The sequence below is a fragment of the Varanus komodoensis genome, unplaced genomic scaffold (genome assembly GCF_004798865.1).
Source record: "Varanus komodoensis strain SLA01 unplaced genomic scaffold, ASM479886v1 scaffold15, whole genome shotgun sequence".
Taxonomy (NCBI): domain Eukaryota; kingdom Metazoa; phylum Chordata; class Lepidosauria; order Squamata; family Varanidae; genus Varanus; species Varanus komodoensis.
The window spans coordinates 24,778,219-24,804,037 of NW_025335440.1; the positions used below are offsets into that span (position 1 = coordinate 24,778,219).

At 40.9% G+C, this 25,819-nt stretch overlaps 1 protein-coding gene across 1 annotated transcript in view; it reads right to left on the reverse strand.

The window, feature by feature from the left end:
- MALRD1 (MAM and LDL receptor class A domain containing 1) overlaps window positions 1-25,819 on the reverse strand; it is a 242,556-nt gene that overhangs the window by 83,375 nt on the left and 133,362 nt on the right. Inside the window, exons 23-24 of the mRNA XM_044425030.1 lie at window positions 13,212-13,392; window positions 7,092-7,220 (exon numbers count right to left, since the gene is read on the reverse strand). Coding sequence (XP_044280965.1) covers window positions 7,092-7,220; window positions 13,212-13,392 — 310 coding nt within the window. The remainder of the gene's footprint in view (window positions 1-7,091; window positions 7,221-13,211; window positions 13,393-25,819) is intronic.

A 25,819-nucleotide genomic window follows, 5' to 3' on the forward strand; every position in this document is an offset into this window, starting at 1 on the left:
CTGGGTTTAGGTACCTGAGATCAGATTTGGTACTGATGTTCCTTTTCTCTAGATGGGACTAGAGCAGAGATGGCAAACCTTTTAGAGACCGAGTGCCCAAACTGCAACCCAAAACCCACGTATTTATCACAAAGTGCCAACACTGCAATAAAACCTGAAAACTGAGGTTTTAGTTTAGGAAAAACAACTCACAGCCAGTCCAAGCAAATATTTATATATATCCTTGGCAGTGCACTGACCAGCCATGCAAAAGCTTGGACAAGTCACAGCTAATGAATCGCGGTTCGTGACATCATCGCCTGGCGCCTTAACTCCTTTCCGAACATGCACATGGCCCCTATGTGCGCAGTTGCTCGGCTGCTGGGGCGATGCTGGGGTGACTTGGCTCACATGCTGACAAAGAGGACTCTGCATGCCTGCTGTGGCACACATGCCATAGGTTCATCACCACTGCCCTAACCTTAGCCTGGTGCACTCCACTAACCATAAAATACCATTGAAAGGGGCAATTTTGAAAACGCCTTCCTTGAGTAGCTTTTTCTGCACAGCTCATCATGTCTGCCCATTTGAAACACATTCCATCCATCAAAATCATGCCAGGACACCCCCTTTTTCTAACCCTAAGCCTACCCTGGTGTACTCCCCTAACCCTAATATAGGGGTAGAGTTCCATGGAAAAGATGGTGATTTTGAAAAAGCCTTCCTTGAGTAGCTGTTTCTGCACAGCTCATCATTTATGCCCATTCTAAACACATTCCAACCGATCCGATGCTTGGCTGCTGAGGCAATGCTAGGGTGACTTGGCTGTGGCATGCATGCCATAGGTTCGCCACCACTGGACTAGAACATATCTAAATTAAGAATGCAACCCTATGCACATTTATGCAAGGGTAACTCCTACTGAATTTGTTATCATTATCAAATTGCATTGGGACCTATCTGAGCAGAAATGCAGTGTAGTGCTCTTAAGCACTATGAACCTATTGAATGCATTAAACACCTTCAGAACCTTTTCCCACTGTACATCTGATAAGGCTGCCAAAGCTTATGAAGCACTGTATTTGCTTTTCAGGTGTCACAACAAATTTTGCTAGAACTCATTGCTCTCCCACTGAAAAACTGCACAATCCAAAATATGTTTACTCAGAAATAGACTGATGGAACTCAGTTGGACTTATTTCCATTCTAGAATCATAGAATCATAGTATAGTAGAGTTGGAAGGGGCCGTGAAGGTCCGACTCCCTGCTGTTGCAGGACTCCAAGTTACACCATCTCACTCAGGTGGCTGTCCAGTTTCTTTCTGAATGTCTCCAGTATGCAAGCACCCACCACCTCTCTAGGCAGCTGGTTCCACTGTCGTATTACTCTGACAGTGAGGAAGCTTTTTGGATTACAGCCTAAAATGTTTCACTTTGGCCCTATTTTTGTACTGTATGATTTCAGCATTACCTGATTTCAGGAATTAAATAATAATAACTTCCCAGTGTAATTTAGTTAAGACTATTATTTGCGGGCCTGATGAAGTCACCTAGCTGCTTGTTCCTTCTTGGGATTCTTTTCTTTTGACCTATAGTAACTTTATTAACAGACAATGGGAAAAGAAGTCTTCCATTTGTCTCTAAAATTGGTTTTATTTCTATATACCAAAGCTTTTGATGACGTGGTTCATCTACATTGAGTTCTGCTATTAATAAAACCTTTGCATGATTGAATGAAGTTCAAAAAACTTGAATGTGCTTTCAATTGTAGGAGGTCTTCCCAACATCAGTACCACATTTTAAAGGTGTTAAGAGGTATATGAGATGGCCCAACTGGAAGACAGTCAAGAATGTTTTTACATTCACATGGTAAAAAGAAATCAGTGCCTCCTCCTTTCTGGTTTGCTTTTCTTATAATCTCCAGCTATAGTCCCATTAGTTTTGTTGGGGATGTATCAGTTTGCAGTGTGTTTATGTGTGCATTGACAGGATGCCACTGAGGCCAATTTGAAACATAAAAATGGATTTAATCTAGATTTTCATTAGAAAAGAGGGCCAGCTAATCTTGGTTAATGAGTTTAGGGGTCTCAAGGGAAAGTGGTAAAATGGGGGCTCAGCCCTGCCTAGGCCTTTGGTTTCTGAAAGAATAATTGAAGGATATGACTGAAGGATGGTCACTCTACTCATGGCTAGCCATGTCCACCATCATCTGGTCTCCTGGTGATACCATCTCCATCCTCAACCAAGAAAGTAAGGAAACCATAACTGTAGATGAGGCCCAGTGTCATTAGAATTGGTTGTATTGTATATTGCATGAATCCTTAGACCATGGTAGAATTAATACAATATATAATAATTTGTTTTTTAAAACCTGCCATAATACATAAAATAATACATAGAAATCACTTGAAACAGGTTAATTATTACTAAGATGCAGATAGATAGACTAAGCCAATCCCAGTGGCATTGGTAGGGCTGTCAGGTTACAATCATGTTCTCTGAACATTTTGGAGGATTTGCTATAAGCTACTGCAAAACTTCTCCCTTCATCTGGCAACATTTACCACAAACAAGGCAACTTATTTATTTATTTGGTGCCTCATTGCTTTGTCTGTTGAAGCAAAAAACCCAACTATTCTCTCTCTTCCCAGTACTTTTCTTTAGGATGAGTTCTAAATAACATTTTCTAATGGCAGTGTATAACTGGCAATATAATATATAATGGGTCAAATCTTCCACATGTGAGGATATACAGATGCACAGTCTATTTTGAACTGGAATACCATGCTTTTACCATGAAATTCACCTACTTTCATCATTTGTTCCATTTGTTCAAAATGTAGTCTTGTAAAAGCTTTCCATGGTTCCACTGTCACCAGGTAGGGTATGTCAAATATTTTTCATGATGATGTTGATGTTTTGTTTCAGCTAGCTGTTTACTTATTTTACAGGATGCAAGGACAATTATATTAGCTTGAACTGCTGTATCCAAAAACCTTTGTTTAAAAATCCCTCTGGTGTCCTTTCCCCTTGGATTCAGCAATGTGTAATTAGGAAAAGAGCATTTTGTAAAACAGTTCACTTTATTAATTGCTACTCAATGCTCTATTAGGAGCAACCTTGTGTTAGTTTGGTAATCAAGTTTGAAAGGCCAAATAATTTTTTTTTCAACCCCAAAGCCAGCAAAATTGCCCATAGCAGGCAAACCCACAAAGCATGCTTCCTTCCCAGTGTAATGAGCCCACCTAAACCATTATTTTCTTAGCTCATTCTAAGCAGGTGCGAAGAATTCAGTCTTTGTGCATTCCTATACAAGACATTATGTTCCATACCTTTTGGATAAATGAGCTATGCAATCTAGTGATCCAACAGTTTTTGCATTTTGAATGTTACAACACTATTCTCAGCTGTTTAAGCATATCAAAATATGCATTTAAATGCATCCTTGGAGTCAAAATAGGGATTTAAGCAATAGAAGCAAAAAACACCTGAGAGGAAAAAAATGCATATTTAAATGTGTTTTAAAATATGAACATTGAGAGGAATTTAAAATGTGGAAATAGAATGCGACAGAATCCTGGATGAACACATGCAAAAAGGCACAGACTGGAAAATGCTGGGTCTTCCATTCCTTAGCTCAATTTTTCCTGAGCTGTTATTCTGCTATTAGCATGGAAAAGGCACAAATATGGCTACTGTGGGATTACAATCACTGTGAGCACTCAGTATAAGGCTGCACATGCCCTGCCTCTCTCACCGCTAGAAATCAGTTCACTGACTAGAAAAGGGGAAGAACACATACAAGTCAAAATAAACAAGTATCACTGCACAATCCCGTATTTGCCTCCTTAGAAAAAAAGTCCTTGTTTCTCTGTTTGTTAAATCACTATGTTTATGTGACTGCCAGTCTACTTAAATTCTTTGCATGACTAACAAAATGAAGACTGAAGTATAATCGGATGATGGAAATAGAACAAAACTGTAAAACTGTCTTTAAAAAACAAAGAGCAGAGTAAAGCAAAGCAAAGCAAAAGCAAAGTAAAAGTACCTTTTAGTAGTTTAAGCCTGACAGCATATACATTGCTTACAGTTGCATAAATTGCTTAGGAAGCCTGAGTGAACTGAAAAGGTCTTTGCCCGGTACTGAAAGAAGTGGCCAGGTTATCCTCTGCAGGACATTCAGTGAGGCATAGTCCCAGATAAGTAGTTAGGAGCCTGGAGCCTTAAAATACAGCAGCAAAAGGTTGCATCCTATATGGATTAAGTGGCAGAGGAAAGGGCGGTAACTGGATGTAGTGAAACTTATTTCTGAATAAATATGTGTAGGTTTGCCCTGAACATGCTCCTATGTATCAGGTTCAGACAGAGGCAGTACACCCATTATGTCCTGCCCCCTCACAGCCTCTTAGTAAAGCAAAGGGATGGTGCTCCACTTTTAATGTCTTCTCCTGCGTTTGGTATGGAGCAGCACTTTACAACCAACCTATAGGAAAACCTGTCCTCCATTGTTGCAGAGTCTGGATGGCTTTATGGGGAATCAAACTGATATATGGGCCTCAATGCTTCTACTCATTGTCTGAATAAGAAAGGAAGGCAGATGCTATCAGCAGTCAGGAAATGCTTTCAAAAAACCACTAGAAAGCCCAGTGTCCTAGAACAGCGTTACAGAATAAATCATCATCTTCGTTGGCTTGCTGAGGGATTGCTTCAGAACATTAGATTCCCCATACTATGCTTTCAACTTAGTGGCTGTAAACCTTCTAAGGAATTTCATTTACTCCCTGTCCATAGCCAAAGTTCTCCCAGTGTTTCACAAAATATATAATACAAACATAAAACGTATAACATTAAAATGTTTTTATTTGCAAGTTTTTTAAAAAAGAATATTAATGTTATGTGGCAATGGTTTATTTTCTTTTCATCACAACTTCAACAGACAGTGTTGATTTGGTTGTCTTTCTATTGTTTTGATGGTTAAGACTGCAGCAGAGGCACCCACGAAGTTTGAAATGTCATCAGGCTTCAGTCCTGTGGCCACAAGATGCTACCTGGATTACCACTGGTTAGACCAAGTCCTGTCTTTTGCAGGAGGGGCATAGAGGTCTTCCTCTGCACTCTTCCCATGCTTGCATGGGAAGATGCCTGCAATTCTCCAAATTTAGGGTTACATGCAGCCACATTAGATGATGCCCTTATTTGTCCCATCTAAATAGTTCCTATTTAAACAATGCAATGATAGCCATGACTTGTTGCATGGAAGGAAAAAAACCCATAAGCAGAAGATACAACATTATGACAAATAGTAGATTCCTTTTATTTTTATGTCTATGGAGACAGCTTTCAAATATGCCATGATTTCTTTATCTTATGGCAAACCATGGGGCGGGGTGGGGGAAGTATCTATCTAGTGAATATTTCACTTTTCTATATAACTATTTCCATTTCAAGCAAAATGTTTTTACCTTAGAAAAGCAAAACTCATCGCAGAGAGCTTTGCTGCAGAGGAAAACCCTGTCCATATTGCTCTTCTAACTCCTGTTTCCTTACAAAGAAACAAGGTTTTCCTACCTGAGCCTAGAAGCAAATTCTAGTCACTTTCACTCATTCAAGTATTTGAACTGCTCCAAATTGGAAAACAGCATCTGGATTCATTATCCTGGATTCTGTCCAATAGGTGCCTACGGCAATCACAAAAATGGACACATCTGTACTGTAGTCATCATTTGACTATGACTTCATTTTGGCTTTCACAGCAGCGGTGGGGAATCTGTGAACTTCCAGATGTCGTTGGACTGCAATTTTGTGAACTGCTACAGAACTTATAAAAATTGCAGTGCAGTAAATACTTTTTCTGAAATAAACTCCCATCATCCCTGGCCAATGGACATGCTGTCATGAGCTGTTGGGGGTTGGAGTCCAACAACATCTGGAAGGCCACAGGCACCCCAGCCCCATTTTACAGGGTAGCATTTAATGATATTCAGCTCAGATTTTTTGGCACCTTCAGGCAGAGGGTAAAACCTTCTCCAAAGGTTATATTAATGCTTGGGAGGTGGTGACAGACTTTTGAGTAAGTACTTGGACTTACAGGTTGGATTCCAATGGTGTCATTTCACGGATGGAAGCACTTCCATCAACAGAATTGGGAGGAGATGATTCTCCTCTTTCCTCCAGGCCCCCTAAGTTGCCATGGAGCATCATAGCCCACGGGTTAAAAGAGTGGCTAAGCCAACCCTTGGAGTGACAGATTAGACTTTGCTTTTTGGGAAAGGGAAGAAACTCTTGGTCACATTGTAGAAAATTAAGTCCATGCATCACCTCTAAACACTGCAACTTTCATTTGCCCCTGAAAGTTGCCAAGTGGCAGGAGAGATTAATGAACCCAAGGAGGGGGCTGAGTCTTACCCAGCCTTAACTTGAAGCACTATGCCGCCTGCACAATGCTTGTACCATAGGCAATCACAGATAGACAATCCTTGTCTCTATGAGTTGTGAAAAGCATCCTTACAAATCCTTAATTAGAGATGTAGGCACATGTAAAAGAAAGTGCAATATTTATATTTTTCATAGAACAGCTGCTTTGAAATTCTATATTCCCTTTAAGCTAGCTGTTTGATTTGCTCTTTAATGTTAAAAATCAAGTATATTCCTGCTGATAATTTGTTGAACAATTCTTTGATCTTTGGATATGCATCAAATTAGGCTGCAATCCTATGCACATTTAAGTTAGGGCTTTATCCTAAATATACATAGGATTGGACTACACATGGAGATAAACTTTGGGGCATATAAGACACTAAGATACATGGCCAATCCTGAGTTTCTTCAAAAAAGAAAAAACAACAACAACCCCTCACTGATTTGATAAGGATCATACCAAGAAGAAAAACTATTTTAAGATTATTTGAATTGGGCTCAGGTTGCATCTAAATTTTCTTTGATCCAAGAAAAGTCTCCAGGAATAAGGAAATACTAAGTCTCAGGCTCAAAGACAACCAACTAAGAAGCAGCATGGTTTTAATTATCTTCTCTGGAGTAGCTGTAAGAAGCTGTGCTATAACACTTAAGGTTAAAAAATGACAGCTTGCATCAATGCAGATAGAGGTACTTACTGCAATCAACTTCATCTGACCAGTCTTCACAGTCAGCCTTGTAATCACAGACGAAGTTAGACTCAATGCATTTCTTGTTCCAACACACGAAGTCAGTAACGGCAGGACACACCCCAGAATCCTCTCCAACTGAAACCAACAGGACAGCCAAATCAATACTTTAATTAAATCAAAGAATGCCCTTTTTGATTTGTTTACCCATTACACACCATCGCTTTAGTGATTTACTGTTTCCAACAGATGTTATTCAATCCCACTCACTTTTAATGATGGTTTGTACCTGTTTAGACTACTCTATTGCCAGCATCCAAAGCTTAATGAATGGAAAGCTTTAAGCAGACAGGGATTCGATTCAGCACCAGGACAACTATTAATTTGCCTTGTTGCTCTCCAAATGCATGAGAGTAAAATAATTAGTGCTGTGCTGGAAAATTTGCCCATTTTAAAAAATCATTCTTATTCAGTTTTATAGAGCAGATATAGCTTTTGAGAAGAAATGCAGTACTGAAGATTTCAGAGCAGTTCTCATAGGCTGGCTTGGGTTTCTTGTGTTCACCTTACCTAGGAGGCAGCCAAGGGACACATGCAAGTATCCTGTTTCTCACTGTACCTCTTGTATCTGGCAGCCTGCAGCCTCCTGGCTTCCCACACTTCATTAAGGCCCAAGGAAAGACATTGTAAAGTACTTCTTCTCACACTGCTTTTTTCAAATGAAGACGTGTGAGCAACCAGGTTGGCTGCAAAGAAATTGCTAGATGTGTAATAGCAAGGGGAAAATATGCATAGCAGCATTGGTTGCCTTGCTGTGATTATGTAAGCTCAAAAACACTATGAAAAGAATTGCAGAAGAATTATAAAACATATTGAGAACAAGACTGAAAAGTGAACACCCTTTTCAAGGGGAAGAAAACATTCAGGAAATTGGAGGACAAATTTTGGCACAGCATTAGCTCCACCTCCTTCCTGGAGCTGTATACAACATTGCCCTCCATGCCCCCCACCCACACACCTGCACTGTGGTAGATGCCAAACCAATTGTACTTTCACTGGCAGCACCCCACACACCCGGCAAAAATTTATATTTTGTCCTGCTTGCTAGATTTTATATATCTTCCAAGTGGAACTAAGTGTAATTCCACAAACACACACATACATATGTGTTGTGGCAACCAAGTGATCATGAATACACCTCCAACTTAGCAAAACCCAAAACTCACTTCAAATTCTCTCTTTTTGTTTTAATAAGATTAGAGAGAAACAGGCAGGAACCTCTTCTTGTATATCAAATATGCACATGCAGATAATTATAAATGCTTTATATAATCAGTATAAAATGCTGCAAGGTGAATGGGTTAGTCAGGCTATTTTAATGAATGGATTCCACTTTCCTTTAAAGGTAGTTGCGATATTAAGTGAGATGCTGTATTTTGAACAATCTTACTACAAGATGCTACAATCTTACACCCACTGAACTCAGTGGGATTTAATATATATATTATTGTATTGCTTAAAAGTATTGCAGAAATGCTTGTTAAATATTGTTATTAGGTCTGATAGTTTACTTTTATAATGTTGTTTCTCAGAAAGTATTATATGGCTAATGTATACAGAGCTTTTAAAAATGACATGTGGTATTTAGATGGCATTTATATAACAAAACACATTGGGACTATTTTGGGTTTGGCATTCTATAATCTCTATCGATTTGTGCTGCCCTCTCGTTTTCTATGTTCCTTACTCATCAAGTCAGACCCCTGACAAGTCTTCTGCATTCACAATATAGTATTGATGAGCAAACCCTGGATAGTTTGTAACAGTCTGAAAAAAATCAGTTGCAGAAAATAATCAATGACATTGAAGACAGCTATCAAAAGTAATCAAGCTAACACAAAGCATCATTCACACAGGAGGAACTGAGATACCCAACAGAAATAGTACCAACTGCCAGTCATGAACTAGGAGCAAGATTCAGTACACATCATAGAAAGCTAGACCTATGAATTCTCCTTCCTCTCCTTCACCTCCTACCCTCTGGATGCCCCCATATCTGCTCCAGAGAGTCTCCCAACTCTCTAGAAGGGGTATATTAGGGCAGGGGAATGGGGGAATGCCTTTTACCAGTGGTGTTTATTTTGCTGGCAGGTAGGCCTTGTTGGATAAAATCCCATGTCTGAAGGAAGATTAATTAAACAATACAAATATTTTAATAGGTAACTTTACAAAAAACATTAAAAATTGAAGTATCTTTGGCATTCTCAGCTTAGTGCATGCGATACTGTATTTTGGATACATCCATGGATACCCTGCTATCAAAATACATGAGTTTTGAATGTGGTGGTAATCAGGATGTGAAGATTGTGTTCCATGAGGGCAACAGATTCTGAAGGTAATCCTCCACACTCCTTTTGAAGTTATATTGTTCCTTTGAAAGTAAAATGCTATCCCCCGATTCCAGATGAAATCAAGAAGCATGGTCACCTCAAGCATACAAGAAATTACAGGGAGGAAAACCAACAGGAATGTGGAGGGCTTTAATTTTTTATTTGTTTATTTGTTTTCCTTTTTCTCCTGCCTTTCTTTGTATTAGAATTTCTGTGAAAATATTTTCAACTAGCTGTAGGTCTCTCCATCTGATGGAATAATGAGGGACGGATCTCTGTTCCAAAGATGCATAGCCTCTATTAAATGAAGAAGCAGAAACAAAGAGGAGGTGAGAATGCTAAAATACGGGTAAGCAAGACAAGCTCTGTCTGCTTTTATCTCTGTCTCTGTCTGAGAAGAGCTGCTTAAAGGGGACATTCCACCATTATAATAGATACACTATTGTTTCAAACTTTGTCTTCTTTAAAATCAGAAAAGTGTTGGAAATAAGACGGATGGTGGCTTTGGGCATTTATTCTCAAGGGCTGCTGGCTGGACTTCAGAAGAATCTAAACCGGAATGTGAAACAGAATGGGAGGGAGCTAGAGTGGACAGGCTGTGCCAAGACATGGAGATGAAAGCATTTATTCCAAAGCCTGAAATGGGGACGCACCCCATGGGAATATTCAAGATACATGGCAGGTGGGAGGGGACCCTGAACATGGGAGTTTCTCAGACGAAGTCCAGGCAGCCCTGGCTCTCAACCCCAGCATCAGCAGTGGAGGGTGGCCCATTTACAGGCGAGGTGTGCTTGCTCTCAGAAAGCCCCTCTGGAAGGGAAGTGGTCCAGGCAAGTTCATCAGGAGAGATTCTGGAGGGGAATACTAGACTGGGTTCAACAAACTGCTCAGTGCCTGCTGAAAGATGCTTTTAGGCCAATAAAGAACATTGCAAGGAAAAAAAATCTGTGGCTTTTGAATGCTTGAAGGAGGAACCTCAGCTCCTGACACAAACTGCATTTTACTTAAATAAACCTTGGAGTGTAATCCCATAGTCTGCAGATAGTATTCTAGGAGCCGAAGGATTGTCTAGAAACCCCCTCCAAGGCCACAAATTGAGCTATAACTGCAGAGGGCGTTTATAAAAGGGGGACTCCTACAAGGGGCTTTCTTGGTGGGATGTACAGTTAAAGAAGGCCGATCATTCCTCTGATCCTCAGCCACTCCCACACAGCAGAATGCCCAGTTCCTTGCCTCTGTGTAGCTGAGCATTTCCAGTCACTGGGAAGAATAGAAAAGAGGGTTCTGCTTTAGTTCTTGGAACCCTCCAAAGCCATAGTTCTGTCAATAGTGTTTTTCTAGACAGAGCTAGTAAGATGCTCTTTATGGACCTCACTTATAGAGGAAAACTTTGTGGATTGTGCCTTAAGAAAGCAAGTGGTGATTTTTATCCAGTATGCATAATGGTAATTACCATTATTTTAAAACCCTTTCAGAAGCAGAATGCAGTAAGAACTCGAAACAAATGTATGCTCTCCCAAAATAAAATGGGGCAAAGTAAAATAAGGATTGTTTTTAGTTTTGTCGGCACATGTTCGGAAAGAATTCTTAGAAATAACATTCCATCAACCATTGATCGTGTTTTATGAATAATTAAGAAAAGAGGATTCCAGAAAATATTTCAGATGGAACAGTTTCCATTTAACTCCTTTCCCTACCAGGATGCCTTGCCAATTTGCTCAGATACTTATAGGAAGCGTGCCATGCTATCAGCCTGTTCATCAATGACATCTATGGCTGCGGATGACCTTGACTGTTGACTCTGGGAAATGCTAGATAAAGCATTTCCCCAGGCAGCAGCTAGAAGTCATATCAAATATGGAGTACTTTCCATTTGAAAGCTGTGGGGAATTTTAAACTGCCACATGTGTCATGAAGAAGGCCAGGTTTAATCTAAAGATGTGCATCAGTTCTGACACAGAACAGATTTAACAAATTGTACTGGCTCTTGGAGAATTCTGTCTCAGGGCATTGCGGTCTAGGCAGGTGGGCCCCTCAATAACCAAAGATTTGTTGGCTAAAACATTGAGATACCGGTAATCCCAGCTGCAACTGTAGATTTGTCAAAATGGCAGAGTCTCTGAATCAGACTTCCTACCTTAACAATTCTGCAAACTTCCACTTCTTGAACTAGAGTAAATCACATGCATAAAAAGTGTGGTGGCAGACACTTAAGACAAAGAGGAACAACGTTTGGGAACGTGTGCAAGAATACTGCAGAGGAAGCGGAAGGAAAAGATATTGTCCTCATCAGTAAACTGCAAAATATATCACTTATGTGATTTATGTAACACCAAAGATGCCCTGGAGACCCTTGCTGGCTCAGGTTCTCCTGGACATGGTGAGCTTAACAAAGCAGGAGCGTGAATGCAGGAGCTGAGAACAGAATGGAACAGGTGGGAAGTGCAGCAAAATGGTGTGAAATGCTTTCTTCCTGTCTGACTGTCTGGAATCCTGCCACCATCTCAGGAAGTCTATTCCATTCTTCCTTGCCCTCACTTTCCATTTCCCAGTGCTTGCTTTGTTCCTGTCCCATGGGAAATCTTTCAGAGCTCATTCATAGTAATCTTTCTTGTTGATTTGATTTTAGTAAAGCAAATTACCACAGATGCTTTTAAGGGTTCCTTTCTTCTCATCCAGTACTTCTGGTTTGCAGGTTCAGTCTGTTTTATGACTTTCTGATTAGTGAAGGCACAGAATTAGTGGTGTTAAGGGGCCTGTTAAGTGCCCTTTGAATACACTCTTTAAATTGCCCTGATGTTAGTTTTGTTCCTGCAAGGGGGCAGCTTTAACTGATTTCCTTGCATTTTTAATTGTTTGTGTTTAATTGTACATGTTTTCATAATAAAATTATGAAATCAAATCATAATGAAAGGAAACCAGTAATTAAAGCTTTCTTTTGTGGAAACAGAAATGGACATTGGAACAATTAAGAGAAGCTATTCAAAGGACAATGAATAGGTTATTCTGCAGTAATGTCTTCTCTGCATTTATCAGGAAGCAATAATCCTACGAGGGGGAAACTTTGAAATAACATTACTGGGATCCTTGTGTATATATATATATTGTAAGAGGATCTTGGCAATTGGGAAGGATGCTAATGGATAATATAAAACTATATTAAGTACTTGTGTGGAACCATAATTTTAATTCTCTTCCAGCTAATTGCAAAGCCTTAGCTATGCCAAAGGGCTCTAGTGTGAATAAATAAAGTTTTCTTTATGCTGTCAAAAATTGGCTCTGTGCAGTGACAAAGGATTCCATGGGCAGGAGATTCATTTAAATCCTTATATTCAATAATGTATTATTGAGAACAAGAGACACAAACTCTTTCATTAGGCCTGATGCTGCAGGTATCAGACTGGATCCAGGTTTACACAAGAATGAGCGCACCAAGAGAAATAGACTTCCCCACCCTTTCCTCCCCACAGCAGCCCCTTCAGCCCAAGATGCCACACAGGGAGCCAGGAGACTGCTGGATGAAGTAAGCTGTGATGTCCAGGGGATACTCCATAACTGGGTGGAGGGACCTTCTGAGAGCAGAGCCTTTCCTCTTATGGTTCATTCCACTTACAAAAAGAAGATCCTGGATCCAATCCATGTTTTTAAAAATGACACACTTGTAAAGAAACTTTAATGTGCAGTATTTCTGTAACAACTGAAAGGTATTATATGGAATTAACCTTATGCTCTGTCTTACCTGTGCTGCAGTTCTTATATTCAATGTCATCTATTGCTGCTCCTCCTCCAAGATCTTTCATTCGAATGCCTTCAAATATTACTTCAAAATTTCTCATCTTCCCCAGGTGTAATTCTGCTTTCTTCCATTGTGTACTATGGTCTCCAGAATCACTCCACACCTTTAAAAGGCTACTCCCAATCTGAAGATTTAGAAAAGAAGAACATTTGGGTGACTAGAAAGCTCAGTGCTAAACCTGCACCTGCTGTGTAAATGATTGTTGGTGGGAGAATGACAAGAACAGAACAACAGAAGAGAAACCATGTTAGTTCTGAGCACCTTTCCCAGCTTCCATCACTCCATGGGACATGAATATGTCTCCAGTGCCCCAGAGATGACCAACTTTAAAAGTGCTGCATCACTGATGTTTTTTCCAGCTACTATTTCAGAGTGAAATAATCCCAGCAGCTAGATCAACATCATGTCTTATTTCATTGAGAATGGTACTGAAAAAGATGTATTATACAACACTAACAATCTGATGTACCACAAAAGTAAAATATGATCTTACACAGTGCCTCAGGACATTCTTTTGTCTGAAGATGTATTCTAGATTTTGCTAACATTCTATATTGTATGTATAAGAGTGCCACATAAATAGGAAATCCGCACAAAGAAGCAGCCCATAGGACAGATTTTAATGCAACGATCAGACCACTACCCCAAGCTAAGATAAACTCCCAGTATCCTAACTGCAAGGTAATAAGCAGTAACTATGGTCATCATGTCAGAGGCATCCTAAGTTAAACTGTGCCAAAGGCAAAGGTGTCAGGAGTCCTGTAAGTTTTAAATAACCCAAATCCCAAAGTAATTACCCAGAGTCAAAAGCCAGCCTGACCTCAGAAAAAATCCCTGTTCATACCAGATGTAACGAAGCAGCTGAAACCTGAGCCTCAGACTAACATTTCTCTATTGCTTTTTGTCAAGGAAATCTTTTGTTAGTTTTTAAAGCAGAAATTATTTTGTTCCAATATTTAACACTGAAAATAAGCACCCTTTGGCTGACCCAAAACAGACCCAATGGGTGGAACACACATGCAACACGGTGCGAGATTCAGGCTGACAGGAAGAGCTAGAAGGTAATATATGCTAAAAGGTAATATATGCTGATAATATGGGTACATTGGCTCCACCCCTTTTGCTTTGGGTTCTGCTCTCCACTGGAATGTACAGTCCTCATGGAGAAAGAACACCATGCTGGAAAAAACTTCCCTGCTTTAAAGGCTACTTTTTGGAGGCATACACTTAACCATCTTATGAAAACAGAGGCTTCTGTCATTCATTTTGAATATGTGACTGTAAGAATACTACAGTTGTCTCTGCTATGAGCCCTCCTCAGTCAGTCTCCCCTCAGGCTGCCCACTAGCCTCCTGTAATTACCACTGTCCATTCTTGACACCACTTCCACTGTGATATCAAGTCCCCTGATGGCCCAGTCTCCTGCCACCCACCTGATGGTCATGTCAACTGGGTTTGAACAACAAGACAAGCCATGAGGCAAAAACCCCCACAACAAGACATGGCTTATCTGGGCAGCATTTAACCCAAACTTAAGCCACTCTGACAAAGCTGTATTAGGTTTGGACAACATGTTAAGCCACGGAGGCTTTGAAACCATGGTGGCTTAGCATGTTGAGTCAACCTAGTCACCCAACATCTCTGTTTCCAGGAAGCGGAAAATATTATCTAATGGTTCCTTAGAAGTAAGAGTGACGATACAGAGATAGTGCATCTTTTTTCCTTTTCCTCAAGGCTTTGCTCTCTTTTGCTGCCATGAAAAGTGGCAGCAGTGATTAAGTTGGCAAGAAGGCCACCTTTCTGCAGCCTTCACAATGCTCTGAAATGTTGTTTTCAGGCTCTGTGTGTGTGTGTGTGTGTGTGTGTGTGAAATGGTCGTCCTGCTCCCACTGCTTCCTAGTATGGGTGAAAATCGCTGTCTTCTCTTTCCTGAAATGGGAAAAGAAAGATTGCACAGTATTTTGCAAAAAAATATGTCTTTTGAGACATTTTAGTTCAGCTCTAGAGAGGAACACTGCCAGATAGGATTTTAAGCTTGACCCCAGTGCTTCCTGCAATTTCCCATTTGGGAATCAACATTTAAAATTACAATCCTCACAGTACCTCCTTTATATCTGTAACATCAGCCAGATGGGATAGCAAACTTGCACTGTTGATTAAGTATCAAAACAATGAAATAACTATCCCTATATGTATGCTAAACTCAATGTCCATGTAGAACATGCAGTGTATGGAGACACTGCAGTATACATGACAGAGGAGTAGCTGCAATGAGTGAACAGGCTTTCAGAATGGATTACACTCTCTAATCAGTTTGGACACCATGACATGATTAGTTAACAGCAGAATAAAACAAACAGGACCCTCACTGGTACTTTGCTATACAACTGAGACAGATGGTAATGCAAATCAATTAACATTTACGTAACTAATTTGCCTACAGTAACTTCTGAACCATTTCTGTATTGGAATGCTACAGATCTATCCATACCCTTGCTCAAGTCCTTCTTTGGCTAACAACCAGTATTGCTAAAATGGATTGACATTTTTAAATGAACACGTATAAACTCATCTTAGGATACATTTCTGTGTACACTTGCATGAAGTCTAGTTGAATTCAGCTGGATTTCCTTCTGAGTAGGCATGCCTAGCACTGTACTGTGAATCTCCCTCCGCAGCTAGAATGTATACCTGTCAGCTTTTTCTTATAACCCATTCTTGCAGAGGTAATAAAAGGATACAAAATGGAATTCTGAGATGTATCTGTTCATGAGCGCCATCAGTTTCAGTTGACAAAAATAATTAAATTGATTTTCAAATTATTGTCTATTCATGAAATATGTATCTGTCTTTCTTATTAATTTATTTGCAGTTCAGATGTCTGCTTAAAAGCAAGTCCTTTTGAGTTCAGTGGGGTTTACTCTCCATAAGTGGGTATAACATTTCAGCCTTATTCAATTTATTTTGGACATTTTTGTACTGCACTTCAACTAATGGTTGATAGAAAAATGACATAACAGAAAAGCCAAGTGAATCAATGCAAAACCAGCAGATGAAAAGCAGTAGATTAAAAGGTCCAGAACTCAAAGATTTAAGAGCCTGAGAGAATAAAAAGATCTTCACCTGGCATCTGTAAGAAAACAAGGGAGGTATGAGATGAATTTCTCTGGAGAATGAATTCTACAAATAGAACATCAGCACTAAGAAGTCCTTCCACCATCACATGCCATAACTCCAATCACTTTCATTTCACATGGTGGGATCACCCAGAGGACAAGCTCACTTGGATGGACAAGATGATATGGGAGCAGGTCCCAAGTTATGCAGGACTTGGAAAGTAAGAATGAAAATCTTGAATTGTGTTTAGAAATGTACCATCAACCAGTATAGCTCCTCTTAAGCAGTGGAGAACATATTCTCAGTGCCAATTCCAAACAGTAGCCTAGTGCCATATGTTGGATTGCCACTCTGCTAGTGCTGGATAAGAAACGCCTTCCCACTTTTGGTACCTCATTCACAGACCACAAATGTGGGAATGCATTCTTAGGAGTCAAAAATACATACAAATTCAGAGGAAACTGGTGTAAGGTTCACCAGATAAGCCAGTTGTACAATTTGATTAGTATGCTTTTGACACACCCTCTCTTTTTCCATCATCTCTGGCCAATGAGAAAAGATCTGTATTGAAACTTCCCAGCAACAAGCCAATGTAACTCTAAACAGCCTTCTATCAAGCTGAAAGGATACGCCTCTGCTCGTGTGATGAGCCTAAACCAAACTGGAAACTTCTTCCCAATCTCTCCTTTTCAATACTGCAGCAATTACATCCTAAGGGTGGTCCTTACTGGTAGAGAGCCAGGCAGTGAGGTCTAAGCAAGCCCTTCCTTAGGGATTGCCACTTGCGTCTGATTCCCCCATCAGCTCCTCCTCCTGTTCAAAATCCAGTGGCATATGTCCCTGAAAAGCCAACAAAGAGTATGTGCTTGTACTCACTCCACCCTCAATGAAGCCCTCCTGGCTGCATGCCTCTCTCCTGGATCATTCTGCTTTGCTGTGACTCCTTGATGTTGCATTTTTGACCTCTCCAGCAGTCAGGAGTGTTTCTTGCTCACTCTTCTCTCCTTCAGATTTCTTCTCCTTAGCACTTACCTTTTCTGCATTTCAGTTTTGCAAGCTTCCAGCTCTCTTGATCACTGTGGCCTCTTTCCAGGCCCTCGCCTTTCATTTCTGGCCTCCTTTTTGTTCAGCTCCTGGTTTCGTGTGTTCTGATCATCTCCAGACCCAGTGAGGCCTGGTAGCACTCAGTTGCTTATTGATTAGGAGCAGATAGTTCATAGACATGGCACCAAGATGCCATGAGAGTAGATCAACAGCTAGAGTGTAAATCAACAGCTGACATGAGAAAAACATCTTTGCCTTTCCTTAATATGGAAACCAGTTAAACAAAATTGTCAGCAAAGCACATGAGACTGATAAATTCCATGGCTTTTGGCCTTAGTTCAGCATCACTGTAGCATGCATATGACTCGATCAGTACTTTGTGCAGAATCCAGGTACTAAATTGCATCTAATCCTTTAATTGCTTCTGCATATACGTGATGTCTGCCCTTGAAATCTCTTTAGGTTGAGAAAACATTATTAATACAAAAAGTCTAATTAATTTTACAGAACTAGAAGAGAGCTAATAATTGACTGAAGAATTTAGCAAGTCCTTTAATTGAAGTGGAAATTAATAATGGTGAATTATAATTGATAATTCATCTATTTCATAGAATTATAAAATAGTAGAGTTGGAAGGGGCCAGAAGGCCATCAGGTCCAAGCCCCTGCTCAGTGCAGGACACCAAGTTGAACCATCCCTCTCAGATATTTGTCCAGTTGCATCCTGAAGTATTTAAGTATTTACTGAAAACAGTATGAATCTAGCTTTGAAACATTTGCTTCCTGTAGGCACATTTACAGGCAAACTTTCCTTGTTATGCAGGGAATACCCTTTAAAAAATATATGGGATTAAACACCAAAGAATATTAAGATTAGATACACATGATCTTTGTGTATAACTTTGTAAACCTATCCCTGTTCGGAACTACTGAAAGTGTTGATCACCAGTATATTGTTACATAATTAACAGTATAAACAAATAATAATGTTTAATAAAACGAATACACTGACAACTTTAGAATATAACTATAAGAGGGATGCAGGTGGCACAGTGGTTTAAACTGCTGTGTTGCTGGGCTGGTTGATCGAAAGGCTGCCGGTTCGAATCTGCACAACAGGGTGAGTTTCTGTTGCTCCGTCCCAGCTCCTGCCAACCTTGCAGTTGGAAAGCATGCAAATGCATACTACCACTCTTAACTGAAAATCTGAAAGATCCCAATGGAATAGCTTGAACAACAACAACATCCACTTTAATTGCATCATCAGCTTTCTTGGGTGCTCTTTCTTTCACACAATTTAGGGGCTTTGAGTACTCAGCCACATGGATGCTGTTGTATGTGGATGGAGCAGAACCCATGTGCTCATCTACAAGACAGTTGCTGTTGTGTGCCTTGACATGCTGATCCCCTATTGATGGGAGGGTGGGATTCATCCAAATGCTCAGAGTAGAGAAGAATAACAGTTCTAATTGGGCAGAGGGAGAGGGGAGCAGTGATAGATCCTTGGTCACCTTGTAAGCTCAGGCAGGCCAAGCCAGGCCAGCCTGAGCAGGACTTGTGGGAGTGCTTTTGCTGTGATGCTGCACACAATAGATGTCCTCTTTTTCAGAATTCCTACTCCACATTGAAATTAGCGATGGGGATAAACTGTGCCAACCACGAGATCCCATTCTGGTACCCCTCAGGAAGCAGATGAGATTTGGATTCAGCAGAACAAAGCAACCGTATCTCATTCCTGGACCACCCCATTTTGGAGCCTATGCTGGCAGGAACAACACTGGCAACTGAGCTATTCTTAGGGACTCTCTTGCAGACATATCAGGCTAGACATATGCTCTCAGTACTAGCAGAGTTTCTTTCTGCTAGCAGAGAGGTATCCCCACCCCACCCTAGACCCTCCTGGATTGCGACTGCGTCCTAGGTGTGGTGTCATGATTACAGTGCTGGAATAAGTTCAGGGAGATTCAGGTTCAAATCCCGACTCAGCCACCTGGGACCAGTCATTCCCCTTCGGCACAGACTACCCAATAGGATTGTTGTATTGATCAATTGTGTGTGCATTTGTGTGTGTGGTGGATGGGTGGGTGGAGGAACTTTGGCAGAAAAGGTGGGAGAAAAGCGTAATTGACAAATATACATTTCATTATGAGACACTTTTCCAATAGTATTTCACTGTCATTTACTGATATATCTATATCTGTAATTTGTTTGAATTTTTCCTACACTTTCTTGACAACAGACTTAAATTTTTGTCTAAAATCTTTAATACACACATGATTTGCTGGTCTTACTACTATGTCATCCACATACAACAATATTGCTGCATCTCCATTTCAAACATTGAAATGAGAAGAGCTGATGTACCAATTATCAGTATTCTGGAGAATTGTGCTTTCGATGGAAACCACGTTGTGTTCTATGACAAAATATTAAGTTGAAATTTACAAAACAACAGCTAAATACTGCTTTCGTCAGAACATATGACCTATAGTTGGTAATATGTGAGAGCCAGTGTGGTGTAGTGGTTAAGAGCGTGGGACTGGGACTCAGAGGATCTGGGTTCTAGTCCCCACTCAGCCATGGAGCCAACTGGGTACTTTTGGGCCAATCACAGACTATTAGCCCAACCTACTTTACAGGGTTGTTGTGGGGATAAGATTGAGAGCAGCAGGAGGAGAATGATGTAAGCCACTTTAAGTTCTTTAAAAGAGAAAAGGGCAGGATATAAATCTAATAAATAAACAGAAATAATCCTTCTTTCCTTCATCCACAATAACATCAATAATTTGAAAGCAGATACGAAAGATTAACATAGTAAAAGAAAAAAATAACAGGCAATGGAAAATAGCTCTTCATTGTGTGTGTGTGCGGGGGGGTTGTTTTTCTTTGGGTTTTTTTTTTTGGAGGGGAGGGGTTCACATACAGGAACAGCCTTTGTCGGTAAGCTGAAGTCACATGAAATATTTATTGTGATTTCCAAATCCAGTTTAAATTTCTTTCCAGGAATAAAGAAGTCATGTCAGCTTATGAAGCAGAATTTCTTTGCCCTCCATGATCCTTGTTTATGTTTCCAACCCTCAAAACCCCAAAGAATGCAGAGGATGAATGAATGATACACTTTGCTTCTGACCTTTCTGCTGCACTGCTCGCCTAGGTGTGACCTTTACAGGTAATTGCTCATTGGAGGCTGGTCCAAATTGAAAATAATTTGCAGATTTGAATGATTTATCTTCCCTTACTTATAGCTCCAGTTGTCGTCGGAATAGGAGAAGCCACCCTGGACTGTAACGCGCACATCATTATCTGATATTTTCTTTCCATCCATATATCTGTCAACTGAGGAAAACACCATGCATCAACAGCACGCAGGACATGAGCTCTAGAGCATGAAAGCTGATGCTGAAATAAATGTGTTGGTTCTGAAGGTGCCACAAGACTCTTTTAAAGAATCTGATCTAGAAATGAGTTATAGGCCAAGTCAGAGATCATCACTCATAGGTCTATATCAGGAGAGACATGAGAAAAACTCTCCAGATCCATCAGTTCCTCAACACACACATTTTCACTTACCCCAAATACGTAAAGTATAACTGGAAGGCACTAGCAGAGGGACTCAGATGGGATCTTCATGGACCACCCATGCAGGCTGTCTTGCCATAGGATCACCTTCCACTAGGTGCCCCATATGGATGGGGAGGCTGGGATGGTTACACTGTGATAGGAAGCACAGCCAAAATGACAGTGCCCACATCTGATGTACAAAGCAAGTCTTCAAGGAGACTTCTGAAGCATCTTCACACATGGCCCCAGATACTAGAGCTTGCAGAACCTATAAACTTACATGGGGAATTATTGGGGGAAAGTCATCTGTACTAAGAGCACCTTGTGATCAGAACTCAAATGCCTGATGAAATGGACTGCTTTAAGAAAATTCATAGCTGAGAAAAGAAATCCAACACTTAGATCTCATTCTGCAAATGATGAAGCCAGGGATGGTTCCCTGGCCACAGACCAGATGAGGGAATGTGGTCTCATGGGATAATTTGTCAAGGACTGCCATTCCCCCCTACCCCTCCTGCCATCAATTTTCTCTTCCAGCACCCCCACTCCCTGCTCCTTCTCTCTCTTTCTCCCTACTCAGGTTCCCAGTGGATAGAAATCCAGAGGCCTGAACTGAGTCCTTGCAAAGGTCTTTTGAAATTAGGTTGTGGGCAATGGGTCTCTATCCCTAGGTAAAACTTTCCAAAAGGACAATTGTCTCCTTAAATAGTGATGACTGCTTGAGATTTGCCGAGAATCATTTCCATTCTTGGAACCATCTCACTGAAATACAGCATGCTATCTTGTGTTTGAAGACACTGGAGTGGCCTATATTGGTATGTTTAACTACCCTAGATAGCTCCGAACAGAAATGTTTATACAGGTATACAACCTGTAGCCTAACAGCTGCAGGCAACTCTCAAGGTGGCGTAGTGGTTAAGAGCATGGGACTGGGACGCAGGCAATCCGGGTTCGAGTCCCTGCTCGGCCACGGAGCCAACTGGGTGACTTTGGGTCAGTCATAGACTATCAGCCCAACCTACCTCACAGGGTTGTTGTTGTGGGGATAAGATGGAGGAGGAGAATGATGTAAGCTGCCTTGAGCCCTTTGTAGGAAAATGGCAGGATATAAATTGAAAGAAAAAAAAAAGGTGTTTACCAGATGCCTTCAAGGGTGTCCTGACACCCACCCCTAACTGCCACCAAATTACCACTACCTATTTCACCAATTTCCCCACTGCCTACATACTTCACTCCCTCCCCCAAAGATCCTCACATGCTGTTGTTCACTCTTTTCCCAGCACTAGTATTATGCCCAAGTGTGTGTGTGGGGTGGGTGGGCAGGGTTCAGACAACACAACAAGCCATGGTGGCTTTGTAAAAAAACAATAACATTGGTCTGTCTTGTTGGCTGAACCCAGTCGTGGTATTTCACCTTGGTCTCCAGAAAACATGGCAAGAAACAATGGTTTGTTCTACGGTTTCTCTGTATCACCACAGCTTGTTTGTTCTATGGTTTCTACAGTCCTGGTTTTGCCACGACTACAGAGTCAGTTGGAAAATGCAGCAACTACAGGTGCTGCTCCAGCCATCCAGCCTCTGTGTGTGGAGTGATAAGAAGGAGGCAGGTGACATAAGCAGGGAGTAATATACCTTGGGATTGAATTTCAGGCACAGTGGTGATGGAACATGTGGACTGAGTGGGGAGGATGGAAAACACAATAATGTAGAAACGAGTTTATGGCCCATCTGTTAGATCATGGTAAAAATGTGAACCAGGGAAACCATGCAAGATTGCTTGTAGTGTTTTGTGAAGCACAGACTGTATGTCCAGTGTGTGTGTGCATGCACCTACATGTGGCCTTTGACTCTTGAGTCAGATTACCTTGGAGCTGAAATGCTTGTGCATGCCTGGTTTATATCAAAATTAGAATGAATGCCTTTTAGACAAATGTCTTTTAATTTCACTGTGGGAACTGATTTATGAACTTGAAATTTGCTGACTATGACTAGACAATAGACAAACTAAGGAAATGCCTTTAAGTCCTCCTTATATGCATCATCAGCAGTGCCCTCACTTTTTAACTTTTGAGCATCTGTTTTATTTCCAGACTAGTTTATCTAAAGATGATTTCTGATTTTAAGTTTCAATCATTTCACAGGCAGACTGTAGGGAGGAAAAATGATGATCACATTCAATCATTTGGACTGTAGGTGCCAAATACACACACTATGTTAATAAATCTACAAACACAGACCTTCACACAAATGTATATTCCTACTCTTTTCAACAGAATGCACTGCAACACTCCTAGTCAAATGCATGGAGGAAGCAGCACAGTACCATATGGTGGTTTGCACTCTGGAGAAATGTGGTGGCACATAACAAACACTCACACTTCACAGTGAGGACTAGCTGCTTAGCCTCTGAAGATGCCCCCAGATTCTGACATGCCTAATAACTGTAAAAGAAAACCCAGATGTTAAGCAAGAAGCATCTCCTACAACAGAAGCTTGTTATTAAGATACAGGGCTACTGTGACTTGTTCTGAGCATTAATTGACATCCCACCATGCTGACATTTGGATGTATGTACCTTTGAGGGGCAAACGCTAGTATGTTTGGACCAGCATCAGTTGGCCCAAGAGCCAGCACAACGATGTCCAGCTTGCAAGTTTCTGGCACACAGAGGGACTCTGGCTGATGTGGAAGAGCCCTAATTAGGTCGCATGTCTGGCCATCGAGGACATAAGCATGGTAAAGTTTTAAATTGCGCTATTTAGTGGACATCATCTCTCATTCTAGATTCCAAAGAGGAATATAATACTCCCTCTTGTGGTGTTAGGTGAAACATTGCACTAATTCCAGGTCATGTTCACTTTCTCATGATGTGAAGCATATATTAATTTCAGTCTTTACTTTTGACTGATGCTATGATCTTGCAAACTGTTACTCAGGAAAAAGGCACATTGCAGAGTGGATTTATTTCTGAGTGCACTTGCACTGCAGTCCCCTACATGTCATATATCAGGGGTGGCCAGACTTGCTCAATGGAAGAGCCACATACGGTAAAGGTCAGATGTTTGAGAGCCACAAGATAATGAACATTTATTTATTTATTATGAACAGACAGACATTGCTACCAGTGACATATTGCAGATAATACGCAAAGGTTTACTGGCTGCAAAGATATCCACAGTGAGCCCTTCCCCAGGCCAAAAAATAGTAAGACCATCCAAATTTTGTTATAGCTACCATCCAAAAGTTTATAAGGAAGTGTATTGAATCTTGCAAGTGGAAATGCTAACTATTCTGTGGGAGAGTCAGCCAGTATAGAGAAGGCATCCCTTCTTTAGCAAATGATACTGGAAAACCTATAGATTGATGTGAACAGACTCCCCGGGCGGCACCAAGGACATCCTGTGAATCTACCTCCAGCATCCGCTGTTTCACAATTGATCCAGCACTGGCTAAATCCCTGGATAATAACAAGCCCAGAAAGACTGCTATGCCACGTATATTTGTCCTGCCCATGCACATATGTCAAGTGCTCTTCAATTTCACTTCCCAGGTATGAAATGGAGGAAACTGTCACAACTCTCAGGATTCTTGTGCGACTGAAGGAAGCAGCAAGTCAACAAGAGTTGCTGCTGAAGGCTCTGTGGTAAATTATTCATACAAACGGTAGATTAGAATCAGCTCATACAAAGATAAGGAAAGCCATGTAGGATCAGAGCAGAGCTTCATCCAGCACAGCATGCAGTTCACATAGTGCCTGTCGCGCACAGGATGGGTATGTGGGACGCACGCAAGTAGGACATGAGTGCCATAGTGCCTTCCTACACATGTTCCTCACCAACTGGTACACGACAACGTCCTGCCTTTGGGTGGTCATGCTAGCTGGGACATGCCAGGAGCCGAAAGCCCTTTTCCTTTCTAAACACGCAGAGCACTGCCTTCTGAATTGATTCCCTGCTGCCTAGCCAGACTAGAAGAAAATTCAAGCTGGATTTCATAAATCTCAAATTATACTCAGAGCAAGCATTATAAGGTTGCCAAGAATTGTATTCTAAACCCAAGAGTTTATGAACCTTGGACTCAACTGCAAGTTTCTGCTATAGTTGTGGGAATAAAAATATATATAGTCGTGGCTGGAAGAAAGAGACATCAAGTGTGATAAGTATTGGCTGAGAGATGGAAAAATAGAAGTGCTCCTCTGTTCTCAAACTTGGGTGGCTTGATTTACTGAACAAAGAACTAAGTTTCTTTTGAAAGGATATTAATTAGAGAACACTGCTGTCAGTCTCTCCATTCTGGTGATCTCTGAACATGACTAGCATACTGAACTGTCTTACTTGCCTTGCATTTCATGCCCTTATGAGATTGTACATGGTCTTCCCCCAAAATAGAATGTCATGTCAAAACTGAGATGAGTTCTTGCCAGCAATTCTGTTATAAAGTGCCACTGAACTGTCTATATTGAATTGTTTCCGACTAGTGAATGACAGTGCACCAAGGGGCAGGCGTCCTCATTCATCTCGTCCTCATTCACAAGTCAAAGCCAGGTTAAGTCCCATGACCTCACCGTCATCTTTCATTTTCCCTTATTGTTAACAGCTTCCTGAAGAGTATCTTTGGATTTCCGTTTAACTTTATTCTTCATAAAATCACCTGGGATTTTTCAAAATCTCATTTGGGCTTCTCAGAATTTTAGTATCACTATGGATGCAGGTGGCACAGTGGTTTAAACTGCTGTCCTGCTGGGCTGGTTGATCGAAAGGTTGCCGGTTTGAATCTGCACAATGGGGTGAGTTCTCGTTGCTCCATCCCAGCTCCTGCCAACCTTGCAGT